Consider the following 16,228-nt stretch of genomic DNA (forward strand, 5'->3'; position numbering starts at 1 on the left):
GAGAGAGAGAGATGGAGGGTTTTGTGGATCATTATATATTATCCTCTGGAGAGGAAGCTCTGAAGCTCAGCGAGAAAGAGATGTCAAAAGCATTCAAGTTGAAAGCCTTGAACTTACATAAACGCCAAGATGATCCCAAGTGGATCTGGAGCTGGTGCTAGTGTTCAGCTTGATAAGGAGAGAGTGTTGAAGGTTTCTTGATTTGGTGAAGGTTATACAGCGGGAAGGCTCAGAGAGAAGTGTTTGAAAAGTTTGGTGGGGTTTGAAGATGTTGTCATCAGGAGTACCATAGAGAAATGCTCTGCTCTTATTGTAATGGCTACAAAAGATGAAGCTGTGAGTATTAACTTGGTGTTATGTCAAAAGTCAAATGGTGGATTATTTCTTTTTTTTCTCTCTCTTGTAGGTAGCAGTGACGAGAACATTGTGTGGTGATCTCTCTAATCCATTGCTGGTTGTACCGCTACAGAGAGCACAAACCGATTTTGTGACCGCCAAAAATCTGCAGAAGCAGAACCACAGAGGAACATAGTTGGTGATGGTTATCAAGCTTATGAAAACGATGTCATGGAAAGATTGAAAAAAGGTATTTTCTACTTAAGGTTTGGTATTTTGTTGCTTATGCTTTAGTGTTTTCGGTTTAAAATTTAAGGTTTATGATTCAGGTTTTAGTGTTTAGAGTTTAAAGTTTACTGTTTAAAAACTTTTTTCAAAACTCTGATATATTACTCTTTTCCATCTTGAATAGGCGGGTATGAACCAGAAACGATAATGGGGCAAGTAATCCACATGATCAAGAGTTGAGCTTCTTTTAGTCCAAAGTGGTCGTCCCTCACAGCCTCGCCGAACAAGGTTTAAGCGTACATCAAATGTCATATCAATTATTTTGAAGAAGATACACAACGTGTCTAAAATATATAATTTATACTTTTAGCATATCTTTTATTCAAGTTTGGGTGAAACAGGAAGTGTTATGGCATGAAATGAGACCATGTGAACACGTTTTTCCATTATCTAGTGTCCTAGGAAGCGAATACGTAGATACCTACTATACATAAAAAATATTAACTTGATTTTGTTGGTCAATGAAAATATCTGTAACACCTAATGATTACTATTTGATTATATTATCATTTGTCTGCCCAATAAAAGTGTTCTTCACTTGTCTCTCTTCAATACCTTCAAGTCAGTTTCTTTCCTTATTATTTTCTTTTTCCTCTCTGTCAGACTCGCAAAACTATGGCCAGCGAGTCAAGAACCAGATGGGTTCTACCTTACAAGACCAAGAACTTGAAAGACGATTACCTTCTTGGTCGTGTGCTCGGACAAGGACAGTATGGAACCACTTTCCTCTGTAACCATAAGGAAACTGGTCAAAAGCTTGCCTGCAAATCCATACCCAAAAGGAAGCTTCTTCGTCAAGAACATTTCGACCGCGTTTTGAGGGAGATCCAGATAATGCATCACTTGTCTGAAAACCCAAACGTTGTCCGGATACACAGCACGTACGAGGATGCTACTAGCGTGCACCTTGTGATGGAGCTTTGTGAAGGTGGTGAGTTGTTCGATAGAATCGCCAAGAAAGATCATCACAGTGAGAGAGAAGCAGCTAAGCTCACCAAGACCATTGTTTCGGTCGTCGAAGCTTGTCACTCTCTTGGTGTTATGCATAGAGACCTTAAGCCTGAGAACTTCTTGTTCTCTTCTCGTGATGAAGACGCTTCAATTAAATCTATCGACTTTGGTCTCTCTGTTTTCTGCAAACCAGGTCTGGTTTTGATTCTTCCCATGCCCGCTTAGATAGGGGGACAAGCTGTGCGCCTCTTCGTCGTCCAATCAGTTGTCCCCCTATTTCTTAATAGATAACGGTTCTATTTTTGTTAAATACATGTATTTTATATTAAAATAAGAAGAAAAACCTTTTTTATATGAAAGTACTTTTTTGTTTAACTCAGTTTTATTTTAAAAAATACTTCTGATATTAAAAAACAACAAATATCTATCGGATTTTGTAAAAAAGAATATTATTTTAGAAATTAAATTTTTTTTTTGTCCAGGGCCTATGACACTATTTAGCCGGCCTGATTCTTCCCTCTATGACCTTTACATATTCTTTTTCTTTCTCTCCATGATTGTGTGTTTGTGACACTGTTTCATTGAACCCTTGCTTAAAGACCCATGTTTTAAATGCTAATGTTTGTTTCTTTGTTTTTTTGTCAGGTGCAACGTTTTCCAAACTTGTTGGAAGTGCATACTATGTGGCACCTGAAGTTTTACGTAGGCATTACGGCCGTGAATGTGACGTATGGAGCGCTGGAGTTATCCTTTACATTCTATTATGTGGTTTTCCTCCTTTCAATGCTGGTTAGATTCTTTCTTTCTCTTTTGTCTTTATATTGCAGCGTTTCAGTCTCTCTCGTCTCATTTGTCCTAATTTGTATCCAGGAACTGAACGTGGGATCTTTAGAAAGATTCTACAGGGAAAGCTGGACTTTGAGACCGATCCTTGGCCTAGCATCTCAGAGAGTGCCAAGGATCTTATAAAGAAGATGCTTGAGAGTGATCCAAAGAGAAGGCTAACTGCTCATCAAGTCTTGTGTAAGCTTACTTATATGAGCTTAATATAGATTCTTGCTAACGTGTGATTGAAGTTGTCTTGTTTTGTCAGGTCACCCTTGGATTGTGGATGATACGGTTGCTCCAGATAAACCATTGGGCTTTGCAGTAGTGTCCCGCTTGAAAAGGTTCTCTGCAATGAACAAACTTAAGAAGATGGCTTTACGCGTAGTTGCAGAGAGACTATCTGAGGAAGAAATTGGTGGGCTCAAAGAACTGTTCAAGATGATAGATACAGACAACAGTGGAACCATCACGTTTGAAGAGTTGAAAGACAGTGTCAGATGTGTTGGGTCAGAGCTTGTGGAATCAGAGATCCAAGAACTCTTGCAAGCTGTAAACTAGCAACTTAACTTTCACTATTCTTCTTAAGTTTTATCCAACATCATCTTATGATGTGTGTGTGTGTTTGTTATTAGGCTGATGTTGATGAGAGTGGAACGATAGACTATGGAGAGTTCTTGGCTGCAACAATCCACTTGAACAAGCTGGAAAGAGAGGAGAATCTAGTAGCTGCATTCTCTTTCTTTGATAAAGATGCAAGTGGTTGCATCACTGTTGATGAACTCCAACAGGCTTGGAAGCAGTTTGGGATAAAAGATTCGAATCTGGATAAAATGATCAAAGACATCGCGACCAAGACAGTGTAAGTGATATTCACTGTTTCCTAGTGAAGGAGCTAAGTCAAAGTTTGATGGTGTTTGCTTGTTTTGTAGGATGGAATAGAATATGGAGAATTTGTGGCAATGATGAGAAAAGGCAATGGTGGCAGTGATGGGATAGCAGCAGGGGCACAATGAGGAACATTCAACTCTGGAATTTTCTGAATACTTTCTGTTCAATTAAAAGCAGTATGTTTTAATAAATAAAAATGAGTATCAAGCTCTTAAACAGTTATCAAACATTGTTCTCAGAGGTTTAGCTCTCTGGTACAAAATGGTATGTGGCCTTAATATAATGTGTGTCTTGACATGTGTGACATTAATAACTTTACCAAAGCAGTTTACATGGAATTTATGCGTTTAACTTTACAAAGTGGTATTATGTTGTTTTAATTAAGTGTATGTAATGTACAATAAAGTTTTAATTCGATTTAACTCACAGTAAAAATTATGTAGTTATAAACCGTAGATTTATGTATTGTTTGTTGTAAAAATTTATTATATATTTTAAAATAATTGACAGTTAAAGTTTTTGATGTATAGTTGAAGTATGTTTTAAAAATATGAATATCTGTAATAATATATATTTATTATAAATTGCTAAAATAAACTAGAGAAAAACTAAAATTAAATTTTAAAAATAATTAATTAAAAAATATACATAAATATATGTATATACTATAACAAATGGTATCTTATATTATATACAAATATTTTTTGTAAAAAAACTTAGTTACCAAAAGACAGAAAGTTATGGACAATTTCGTTTAATAAAAAAATAAAATAAAAAATTTTAATTTGAAATAAAAATAAAAAAAAAGTGATAAAACAATTCAAATAATGTACTATAATGCATAAATGATGATGTAATTAAATTATAAATGAATGAAAATAAAATAGAATAATAAATAATAATAAAAAATAATAAAATAATAATAATAATAATAATAAAATAATATAATAAATAATAATAATAATAATAAAATATAGTCAATAATTATAAAATTAATAAATAAAAATTTAAATAAAAATAAAAATCATAACAAATAATAAATAAATAGTAAAATATTTTTAAAGCAATTAACGTACATAAAAAAATTAAGGGACTACTTATTAGACAAACAAGACAAATTCAATAAGAAGAAGTTTATGCATAATTTTTCTAACAAACAAATAGTTGTTTTTTTTTGTTTTTAGAATTTTTACATTAAAAAAAAGAAACATGGGACATAATCTTAAAGTAACGTGGAAGTGGGGATTTTAATTAAAAAAAAAATTCTTATAAACTATTAACTCAAAAAATGAATACATGGAATTTTCTTTGATGTTGAATAAGTGTTTGAGTTATCAACTTACAAAAGATGTAACTCAAAATTGTATGTCAATTATAACACATAATACTCAAAAAAATGATTCTACTTCATGAATGGTGGTAATATTTTGAGTTATATTATAACTCAAACTAAATCATGGCTAATGCATGTCACCAATCAAAGCAGTTGTTTCTTCTTTTTCTCTGATCAACTTCTTATATGTTAATTGTTTTCTGTAATTAGAGAATGTTCAACAAGTTTCTGTGTTGCATCCAAAGTCATATCAATTATTTTGAAGAAAACACACAACGTGCTGAAACTATATAATTTATATTTTTATCATATGAAACTCAAGTTTAAAATAAAACAGGCAAATCTGATATCATGAAATGAGATCATCTGACCATGTTTTTGCCATTATCATGTTGTATGTTCTATATCTTAGAGCATCTCCAAAGGCACTCTATTTTTTCCTCTATAATTTACACTAAAATAGAGTAACTCTATTATAGAGTTAAATTTGCTCCAATGGTTCACTCTATAATAGAGTTACTCTATAATAGAGTGAAATATAGAGTAATCATATTTTTTTACTCTAAATATAGAGTGAAAAAACAAGAATACTCTATATTTCACTCTATTATAGAGTAACTCTATTATAGAGTGAACCATTGGAGCAAATTCAACTCTATAATAGAGTTACTCTATTTTAGAGTGAAATATAGAGGAAATTATAGAGTGTGATTGGAGATGGTCTACAACTCACCATGCTCATTGCACATTATATATAAAAATATTAACTTAATGTTTTTGGTCAATGAAATGTTCAATTAATTCATATATATCTGTAACAGCTAATAATTACTAGCTGACAACTTATTCAACTAAAACAACCAAGTCAAGTAATTAATAACTTGCCATTCATTATTCATTTAATGTGAAAAGAAAAGAAAAAAACTCAAATGGGAAGCTAATTCAATAAAAGTTGTGTTAAATTCCCTCTCTTCAGTTTCTTTCCTCATGTGTTTTCTTCATCTTTTCCAAGAACAAGTCAAGACTCTGAAAACTATGGCCAGCGAATCAAGAACCAGATGGTTCTCCCTTACAAGACCAAGAACCTGAGAGACGACTACGTTCTTGGTCGTTTCCTCGGACAAGGACAGTATGGAACCACTTCCCTCTGCACCCACAAGGAAACTGGTCAAAAGCTTGCCTGCAAAACCATCCCCAAGAGGAAGCTCCTTTGCCAAGAAGACTACGACTACGACGTTTTGAGGGAGATCCAGATAATGCATCACTTGTCTGAATACCCCAACGTTGTCAGGATACAAGAAACGTACGAGGATGATACCAGCGTCCACCTTGTGATGGAGCTTTGTGAAGGTGGTGAGTTGTTTGATAGAATCGCGATGAAAGGTCATTACAGTGAGAGAGATGCAGCTAAGGTTATCAAGACCATTGTTAGCGTCGTTGAGGCTTGTCACTCTCTTGGTGTTGTGCATAGAGATCTTAAGCCTGAGAACTTCTTGTTCTCTTCAACTGATGAAGACTCTTCTCTTAAATCTACTGACTTTGGCCTCTCTGTTTTCTTCAAACCAGGTCTGGTTTTTGATTTCTAGTTTCATCTATGATTAATTTTGGCCGTTATAGACAATTTATTAAGGATTTATATAAAAAGAATTTTTTTTTAATTTAAATTTAGGAACCTATATATATATAAACTTTTTTTAATATTTTGGGATCTATATACCAATAGTTTAATAGCCTATGTTCAGGACCGGCTATGTCTACGATTGTGTTGTCGGATACTGTTTCATTGAACCCTTGCTTGTGTGTTTTGTCCACTCAAATCTATGTTTCTTGTTTTTCTGTCAGGTGCAACGTTTACAGACCTTGTTGGAAGTGCATACTATGTGGCACCTGAGGTTTAAATAGGCATTACGGTCGTGAATGTGACGTGTGGAGTGCTGGAGTTATCCTCTACATTCTATTATGTGGTTTCCCTCCTTTCAATGCTGGTTAGATTCTTTCTTCCACACTAGAGATATGTATAATTGCAGCGTTACCGTTACTAGGTTTGATTCATGTTGGGAGGGACTCTCTCATGTCATGTGTGTCCTATTTTGTATCCAGGAACTAAATATGGGATCTTCAGAAAGATTAGACAGGGTAAGGTGGAGTTTGAGACCAGTCCTTGGCCTAGCATTTCAGAGAGTGCCAAGGATCTTATAGGGAAGATGCTTGAGAGCAATCCACAGAAAAGGCTAACTGCTCATCAAGTCTTGTGTAAGCAGCACTTGCCTTTTGAGTCTACACTGTTAAGGATGGTGTATATTCTTGCTAGTGTGTGATTCATATGTTTTTATTTTGTCAGGTCACCCTTGGATTGTGGATGATACTGTTGCTCCAGATAAACCACTGGACTTTGCAGTTGTGTCTCGCCTGAAAAGGTTCTCTGCAATGAACAAACTCAAGAAGACGGCTTTACGCGTAGTTGCAGAAAGACTATCTGAGGAAGAGATCGGTGGGCTCAAAGAACTGTTCAAGATGATAGACACTGACAACAGTGGAACCATTACGTTTGAAGAGTTGAAAGACAGTGTCAGACGTGTTGGATCAGAGCTTGTGGAGTCAGAGATCAAAGAACTCTTGGAAGCAGTAACTAACTACTCTTTTCTTACTATAAACTTTCACTAAGTATCATCTTATGATGTGTTGTGTGTTTGTTATTAGGCTGATGTTGATGAGAGTGGGACGATAGACTATGGAGAGTTTTTGGCTGCAACAATCCACTTGAACAAGCTGGAGAGAGAGGAGAATCTAGTGAATGCGTTTTCCTTCTTCGACAAAGATTCGAGTGGTTGCATCACTATGGACGAACTCCAACAGGCTTGGAAGCAGTTTGGTATCAAAGATTCACATCTTGATGAAATGATCAAAGACATTGATCATGACAATGTAAGTAGTTTCATAAGATCATTTTAACTGTTTCCTTCCAAAGAAGCTAAGAGGAATGTTAATGGTGTTTGCTTCTTTTGTAGGATGGACAAATAAACTATGGAGAGTTTGTGGCAATGATGAGGAAAGGCAATGACAATGTTGGAATCAGTAGGAGAACAATGAGGAACACTCTCAACTTTGAGAATCCGCTTCCTGATGAGTCTAATGAACTGAGTTAAACTTTGCATTTTACTGATTTTTTCTTGATTGAACTTTCTGTTTCTGTTTTAAAACCAGTTTTCTTTTCAATTAAAAACAATTATGACTCTTACCATTATCAAACTTTGATCTTACCATGAGAGAGAGAAAAAAACTGAAATAGCTGTAAGAGGAATCACAGAGTACGATGGAACGTGCTAGTGAGAAACACATAAAGAGTTGATTTCAACAGAATGATGCAGAAGAGGGACAAAGCTTCTCTAGAAGACAACAGTGTCAAGCATGGTACCTAGCGTCTGAACAATGTTGGAAGACATCAAGTTGGAAACATGTTCTTCCAGATGCTTCTTTGCGTCTTGTCTTCCCACATTCACAATCGCCAGTTTCTCTGGTGACAACTCGTCCTCCTCTTGTACCGCCTTGTTATACTTAGCAGCTAAGTTCAACATTTCCTGAGAGACAATGCCAATGACCATGAGTGTGACATGTTTGAATAAATAAAAAGATTGCAAAATAATTGAATCCTTTATTACCTGCACGGTCTGTTCGTTTGTCTTGGAGTGGGTGTCAAAGGGTCTTAGGGTCAAACCATCTGTCCATTTCTTCTTGTGGAGGTTTAGTAACATCTTCTCCTCGAGCTCGTTCTTCCTATAGTTGATGGCTATTGAATAGTAATGTCTGTTCAATCCATGAATCAAAGCCTGTATAGTAGTAAACCAAAGTCAGTGTTAGAGACACCCTTTGACTGTGTTCCAACTTTATAAAAGATTTCACTAAGTGATCCATCACCTGGATGGATGGTTTGTTCAGGTGGCCAAGGTTGGACGTTGTCTGACGAGGTTCTTGCCCAAGCATAATAGTCTGCGGGTTTATCGAACGAAACGCATCAATCACCACTTTACCCTTCACACTCTGAATCGGATCAACCACCACTGCTACAGCTCGCTGGTTCAAAGCTTCAAAACTCTACAAAAGCACACAGGTTCTCAACAATGAGCATACACAGTTGTTACGTTTTAAGTAATCTCAAAGAACAAACACACAATCACAAAGGTAACGTAGCAAACATTATTACTCAGAGCTGAATCACGCTCCTCTCCTCTGTAACAACTCTCTAATTTCTTGATAATCTTCTTCCCCTAAACCCCTCGCTCATAAATAGATAAGCATCCAAGATAAAGTAACTAAACCATGGTTACTTTGCCACTTGTAGTTAGTCATCTTTAGCCGCTTAGACCTCTAAAACCATTGTTTGTATCAATCCAATCCAAACTAAAGTAAATAAAATATATAAGTCGAATATACACACTCTACAATTCAAAACCACTTAAAGCAAGGCATAGGACAGAAGAAGTAACATTCAATAGTGTCTTAGCCATCAATACAGTATGGAAGAAACAGAAAACGACAAACTCTTGAGTCTGAATAGACACAAAGGACTAATACTGAGCCATTAATAGATAAAATGGTCACACAAAGAGAATGCATAGACCAAGTATCAACAGAGCAAGCAACAGATACCTGTTGAGTGTTAATGTCAACGCCAGAAAGCCAGCATCCAAACCCAGGATGTGAATGATACCAACCCACCACCATTTCAGGTCTGAAACACGATACAAGATGAATAAAGATCCAAAAAAGAATATTTTATAAAAGACTCACTAAGTGTAAGAGAAGGATGAGACTTTATACCTTCCAGTTTGTTTAAGCATGTCGAGCATATTAGTCTGGAAAACATGATCAACAGCTTCAACACTAACACCAGTCCCACTCTGAGGCATAGCGAAAACATCCACAACCCTCACAGTGTACTCATCCACAAACTCTCCAAGCATCAACCCCATCACTTCCATTGGAACCCCAGCTCTCCCTGTATCATCCACCAATCACAAACTCAAAAATCATAACATTCTTCAAAAACTCACCAAGCAATCCACGTGGCATTGATAGCTATAACAAAACAGATCAATAATCTACGAAACCCATCACAAACCGAAAAATTCAAAATCATAACTTTCTTCAAAAACTCACTAAGCAATCCACGTGGCATTAGGTAACAAACTCAAAATCACAACTTTCTTCAAACTCACTATGCAATCCAATCCACGTGGCATTAGGTCACAAATTCAAAATCAAAATCATAACTTTCTTCAAATCACTATGCAATCCACGTGGCATTACGAGAGATAGGCAAAACAGATCGATAATCTTAGAAACCGAAACGAAAATCAGGACCCTAAGGACTAGGGGAAGTAGAAGATGATTGTACCGTGTTTGAGCATCTTGAGGAGAGCGAGAGAGGAGATGTAAACCTGCTCCGAGGTATCGAGAGTCGGAGAATCAGGCGATGCGTGACCTAATCCGCCGCCGGCGCCGAAGATTCGCTGTAATCTCTCCATTATCAGATCAAATCAGTCGTCGTAGGTTGCTTTTAGCTACGAGAATGTTTCCTATTAAACCTCGTCCAGAGAGTTTTCTTTATGAACAAGACAAAGACGGACATGGATCCTTTAGGCGAAGCTATTTACATATTTAGTCCTCGATTATTTCCTTTTTTGTTATAATAGACCCTAACTTATGATTTTAACTTAATTGGCCTCTAAAATTTCTACAGTTTATCCTTGTTCTACATAAATAGATTTTATATATTTTTTAAAAGTACATCTGTATATTTTTGAGATATACTAATTATAAATATTTGAATTGATTAAATTTTATTAGTGGATAATTATTGAATGGATAATTATTGAAAATTGTATTGAAAAATAAATTTTAAATTAAATTATAAATATTTATTATTTTTTAATAAATGTGAAAACTCTAAAAAAATGTTACTTTCAAAAGCGGAGGAAGTACATGATTTGTATAGTTTTTCTATTTTGTTAATGTTGTTGGATAACATAGAACTTCGTATAGTAAGCAGAACATGTAACACACAAGTTTGGATCAAGAATCTCAATATTAGTCCTTGTACATACGTTTTGAATCAAGAATCTCAGTTACTCTATCAAAAAAATTTTATTCTACCTTCAGATTTTGAACATGTAACACATAAGTTTTCAATACTCCCAACTTAGGAGAAATAAACAAACAACTCCAAGAACATGTTTTCAATAAACATAAGTTTCTGTTGGGATTAGGCTTTGACATGAGATAGGAGTTTGGTGAGGAGCACTGCAGATTCGATGCTGTTTCCTGTCTTCCAGACTTTGAAATCTGGAATGTCAACAAAGTATTCTTGGTCACTCCACTCTTTGAGATCTGCTAGGGAGAATGGTCCATGCGTTTCTCCTTTAGGCATTTCATAGCACCACATCTTCTTCTTTGGATCACACTGCTTGTAAACTCCATTGTCATTAGCTTCCTCTTCATCATCCTCATCGCTCAGTTCAATAATCTCTATTGAGTTTGGTTGAGTTTGAGGTTGGTCATAGATAGAGTCCTTGTTGTTCTTTGTGATGATGACGTCTTCTTCAATGAGATCTTTGTCACCTGCAAATGCAACACAACCCAAGAGTCCGGATCAATTCCAGAATGTTTCATTATGAAGAACCATACAAGTCAGAAGGTAATGGTTTAATCTAGCCAGCAAACAACACAAGAATGAAACCAAATGGTATAAGGACACATTCATCTTGATCAATAGCTTAGTCAAAACACATTTGGCAAAGACAGAACGAATATGTTTTCATTGGTTCAGACCATTCAAGTCTTATCAATCCACTGAAGTTACAAAAGATGGGACGCACCTGCAGAAGCAGCCCATGGTGGTTGGTCTTCTTCATCACGGAGCTTGGGAGTTTCAATGGAGTGATCTTCCACCTTCACATCAACATCTACACATTCTTCTGCAACAGCTTCCGGTGAATCTTTTAGTTCCTGTTTTTCGTCATAATGAGGCTCAATGGATGCCGCATGGTTTGGTTCCATGAAGTCATCCTCGATGTCCACATCAACATCTACACGTTCAGGTTCAGGTTCTTCTGCAATAACTTCTGGAACTTCAAGCAATAGCCTCGACTTTTCCTCCGGATTGCTAAGAAGCTCCCTCCTATCCAGATACTGAGATAGTGTGCTAAGAAGTCAAGAATCAAACCAATAGAAAAGGAGTCTCACCTCAATATACAATATTATTAATAATGCTTAAAGAAAAAAGGATATTCTCTTTTCCATCCCTTCTCACTGGCCTGGTTAATTTTCCTTCGCAGCAACTCAAGTTCTCTTGCAATCCACTATAAGACATCCCACCAAAAAGTTAATAGAATGAGGTAATGTTATTGATTATCATATCTAATAAAGAGAGCAAGCTAGCAACCATACATGTTTGTCACATCTTCATGCAAACTTCTAACTTTTTCTTCCATATCCACCTGTCCCATTATTAAAGTGAATTTTTTTTTATGAGAGAACTAAAATAAAGCAGAAGCATTACTAGAGCAAGCTCTTCACATCAAAACTACTAGAGCAAGCTCTTCACATCATCAAATCAAGAACTTACAACTGTAAGTCTCTTCACAGAGCCATTCTTCATTCTCTGTTGCAACTCTTCACATTCCTCCTGCCAAAAGTTAACCAAAAAAAAACTGTGAGAAATAATAAACAGGAAGCACTATATGCAAAGTAAAACCTATATTTGCTGGAATGAAAATGCCACTATATCTATTAGTTAAAACATTAATTTAATTAAAAAAGCCCACTGCCACTTGAGATTCTCAAGACACAGAGAGGAACAAGGTTTTTGCACAAATAAAATATATCAAGAAACGAATATAAATCTTCAAAGAGCCTGAAGAAAGTGGAGCAAGTATAGCTCTGAGTACACCACCTGAGTGAAATCATCATCTGATAGTGCAGAGGAAGCAACATCCTTTAGATAGATATACAATAGTTTGTAACCTGAAGAAAACCATCAATCGGATTCCACTCCTTCACACCTTAGATAACACACAAAAAGAGAGAGTTAAACAAAGTCACAAACGAATCAGACTCAATCTCACATGAAAAGTTACCTGTCACGTGAACAAGCTGACAAGGATTCTTGATCCTCACGAAACTCCCCACAACTTTACCCTCAAACATCTCACACACGTCTTCGCTAGCTCCTCGACCAAACTCTTCCTCAAATACAAAAGCTTAACGTTATCCCTCACTATAGCAGCAACACTCCCTCTACGCTTCTCCTTCTCCACACCTCCTTATCTGATAAACACAACCTCCCCTTCTTATCATCATCATCATCCTCAGAGCTGTAAAGATAATCAAACTCTTCCCCGTCCTGATTCTCAACGTATGCTTAGCCACCAAGTCAGGCAGCTTCGCCACGTTTATCTTCTGACACCCGAAAAGCAAACGCAGCTTCACATCGCAAGTTACTATCTTTGTCTTCTTCTTCGAAGGATGTGTTAGCTCCTCACGAATGTACTTTCTCACGATGAATGTAACATCGTACTCAGAGATCTTGTCGGTGGTGTCTCTACCGAGTGATTTTAGAAAGTGGATCAGATTCTTCGAGCCCCACCCGACAAAGTCTAGCCTTTTGGGTCTTCTCGATCTCTTTCTGCTCAAAGGTTGTGACTTTTCGATGTGAGTGTGATCATCCATTATAGAGTTAGACCCTGTGAAGGTTCAAAAGGTTGTGACTTTGTTGATGATGATGATGATGATAAAGGTTGGGACTTTTTAAACCCTAGTTTCGTACCTCGAGATGGGTTTGACGGAGAGGTGGAATGTTTGATCCGGAGGAGGAGCAAGAGGCGGTGGAGAGAGAGCTGGCGAGTGACGTATGACTGGGACTGTGACTGGTTGGAGTGGTGAAGAAGAAGAAGACGAAGCGGCTTTTTTGCGGCATATTTGTTTTATTTTCGATTTATTGTTTTTTTTTTTAATCCGATTTGTTCTGTTGGGCCTTGAGATTGGGCTTGGTATTAGTATTGGGCCTTGTTCTTCTTGAGAAGGATGAAGCAGCAAGAGAAATTAGCATTTGGTTAAGAGGAACTTTCAAGTGTGATTCGTTGCTCATTCCCTTGTGTGTTTCAAGTTTGTTAATCCACTGAAGTCATTTACAAGACGACACTGCAAACAAAAAGAATAGGTTTTAGGAGGATTAAGATATGACGGTACTACTTGCACCATATTGAGCTATACTTTCACCGCACCGAACCAGTTTGTGAAATTTACGATTTTGTTTATATTATTTAAATTTTCTTCGTTCGTTAACTTTGCATAAATTATGATTAAATTGTAATTCATGTGATTTGAAACTTGGATGAACTATAATAATCATTTGGCGGAACACATTTCTAGAACACAAGTCATTTAGTTACTGTAAAATATAAAAACTAATAGTTTTGATTCTGATGTTAAAATAAATCATGTTTGTATAGTTTTTTTGGTAAAATATTTGTATAGTTTTTCCTGATTGTTCCAGTTCTTTCTTGAAAATGTGAAGTCCATCGTGGTGTTATGTTTCTGTAAAGACTGGTGGTGCAGATCAATTCCTGATGATATTTTTTAAAGATCAAATCCTGATGATACTAAAACCATCTCAACTTTAAATATGTAGATTTTTTTTTCAAAACAATGTGGTACACACATGTTTTCTGACATTAAACACGTTTTTGTTAAGTTCAAAAAAAAACACGTTTTTGTTGATTTATGGAATGTATTGGCTACATTCGCGACTAACAAATAAGATTCGTCAATCATGATTGCTTAGAGGATTTGCACAATACGTGTTACAAACTATTGTGAAATAGGTGTATAAGTCCAGAGTTATTTAAACAAAAACAGTGATGAAATCAATAATGGCTTCTGATGTCCCAGCTTTTATAATGTAGAAAAAGATGCTCTTTTAACAATTCTTATTACACGATGCATCACTTGTCTGCTGGTCGAATTCTACATTGAACGTATATATAATTTCTCACTTTTAATTATTTTGTGATATCTTTATAGGAATGGTCCTTGGACAGGGGACCATCTTCCCATCTACAACTTCTTCTTCCACTAATCCTTCTCCAATCATCCTTTGATTAATTATAAAGTTATTACTAAGCTAAGCCATCAACTGACATAACATCGTCGTTTCTCTAAAAGTTAATTTGTTTTAATTAAGCAAGCAAATATATTGACACCTAAGCTAAAACCATAGTTAAGAACTATGTTTGCTTGTTATATACATATTCAGAGGGATCCAATAGTAACAGCTAGCAAGACCTGGTAAACTGAAGCTCTAGTAGTCCAATAATATCAATTATCAGACTTTTCTCCTAAATTTGGTATATCGGTGGTTGACTTTCTTATTAATTTATAGCTTTTTCTTTAGAATAGTAGTTGTTTGTGTCTCGTGTTCTTATAATAATATAAACTAGAGCTTGACCCGCACGCCCGTGCGGATGTTAATTTTTACTTTTTTATAAATTGTTTAATGAAATTTCTAAGCACATAAGTTATTTGGATATTTTTAGCTTCATGCAAACCTATCCGGATCCAGAAGGGATCCGAGTACTGATCCCGTCTAAAAATTTATAATATCCGAACAAAGTTTAATTTTAAATCCAAAAATCCGATATCCAGAAAACTGGTCCATACCCTAACGGGTACTTGGATTCCCATGTCTAACTGATTCTATAAACAAATTAAAAAAATTATTAACATTTGAATTCTTGTTATGAATGAATTAATTTCATTCAAACTTGTGAAATTATTTTGGTTAGCACGTAAAATAAATGTTGTCGAATTATTATCCTAAATATAATTAATGAAGTAATTAGGAAGAGTAAAAAATGAATGTAATCGGGTAATAAATGAAGTCGGATTATTTGGTAAATACAATAAATAAGAGGTTTAAATTAGTTAAGAAGAATGAAGGAAATGTAAAAAATCACTTTAAAGTAGGCAAGTATTGGTTATTACTTCAATTTTAATAGAATAAATATAAATTGTTAGCTTGTGCTAAGGCTATAAAAAAATAAACATACTAATATCAAAAACATGTTTTTCAAGACTTTGGAATAAGAATATACTAATATAAAAACGTATTTTGAAAGATTTATGAATTTTCTATAATATCTCTAATATATAAGTGTTTTTAAAATTTCAACACAATAATATGCATATTTTTTTTATAGATAAAACATTTTTTATATATAAATAATTTGATGTTTAATTTGAAATTTTAAAGAGAATAAATAATAACATATCATACTGATTTTTTATTGTATTAATAAGACATAAACTAATAAGTATTTGTAATAACAAACATATATTTTTGATAAATAATTTTGTTATTTAATAATTTTATATTGAGTTAAAATTTTGAGAATAAAAACAATTTTTTATCATAATTATTTTTGAATTTGTAATGCATGTGTTTATAAATAAGAATAAAATGATTATGCCGGCATTAGCGGGCAAAACACCTGGTTTCGAAAGTATATCATATTGTACATAAGTCTAACTGGTGACCAAAGAATGAAA

At 35.0% G+C, this 16,228-nt stretch overlaps 2 protein-coding genes and 2 pseudogenes across 2 annotated transcripts; 2 read left to right on the top strand and 2 right to left on the bottom strand.

Moving 5' to 3' along the window:
• The first annotated feature begins 1,227 nt into the window (after positions 1-1,227).
• Positions 1,228-3,416, top strand: LOC106382724 (calcium-dependent protein kinase 12-like). Its single transcript, XM_048749252.1, has 6 exons — positions 1,228-1,768; positions 2,221-2,364; positions 2,446-2,598; positions 2,669-2,952; positions 3,036-3,260; positions 3,333-3,416. Exons 1-6 carry the CDS (start codon positions 1,240-1,242, stop codon positions 3,414-3,416), a joined length of 1,419 nt encoding a protein of 472 aa, XP_048605209.1. The 5' UTR covers positions 1,228-1,239.
• A 2,231-nt stretch (positions 3,417-5,647) lies between these two features.
• LOC125582017 lies at positions 5,648-7,868 on the top strand (annotated as a pseudogene).
• Positions 7,869-7,889: 21 nt separating this feature from the next.
• On the bottom strand, positions 7,890-10,269 carry LOC106404525 (26S proteasome non-ATPase regulatory subunit 14 homolog). Its single transcript, XM_013845252.3, has 6 exons — positions 10,020-10,269; positions 9,443-9,620; positions 9,272-9,353; positions 8,540-8,716; positions 8,284-8,451; positions 7,890-8,202 (listed from the first exon to the last, which is right to left on the bottom strand). Exons 1-6 carry the CDS (start codon positions 10,147-10,149, stop codon positions 8,011-8,013), a joined length of 927 nt encoding a protein of 308 aa, XP_013700706.2. The 5' UTR covers positions 10,150-10,269; the 3' UTR covers positions 7,890-8,010.
• A 480-nt stretch (positions 10,270-10,749) lies between these two features.
• On the bottom strand, positions 10,750-13,635 carry LOC125582018 (annotated as a pseudogene).
• Between the last annotated feature and the right edge of the window lie 2,593 nt (positions 13,636-16,228).

This window comes from Brassica napus, chromosome C2, assembly GCF_020379485.1.
Source record: "Brassica napus cultivar Da-Ae chromosome C2, Da-Ae, whole genome shotgun sequence".
In the NCBI taxonomy this organism is placed as follows: Eukaryota; Viridiplantae; Streptophyta; class Magnoliopsida; order Brassicales; family Brassicaceae; genus Brassica; species Brassica napus.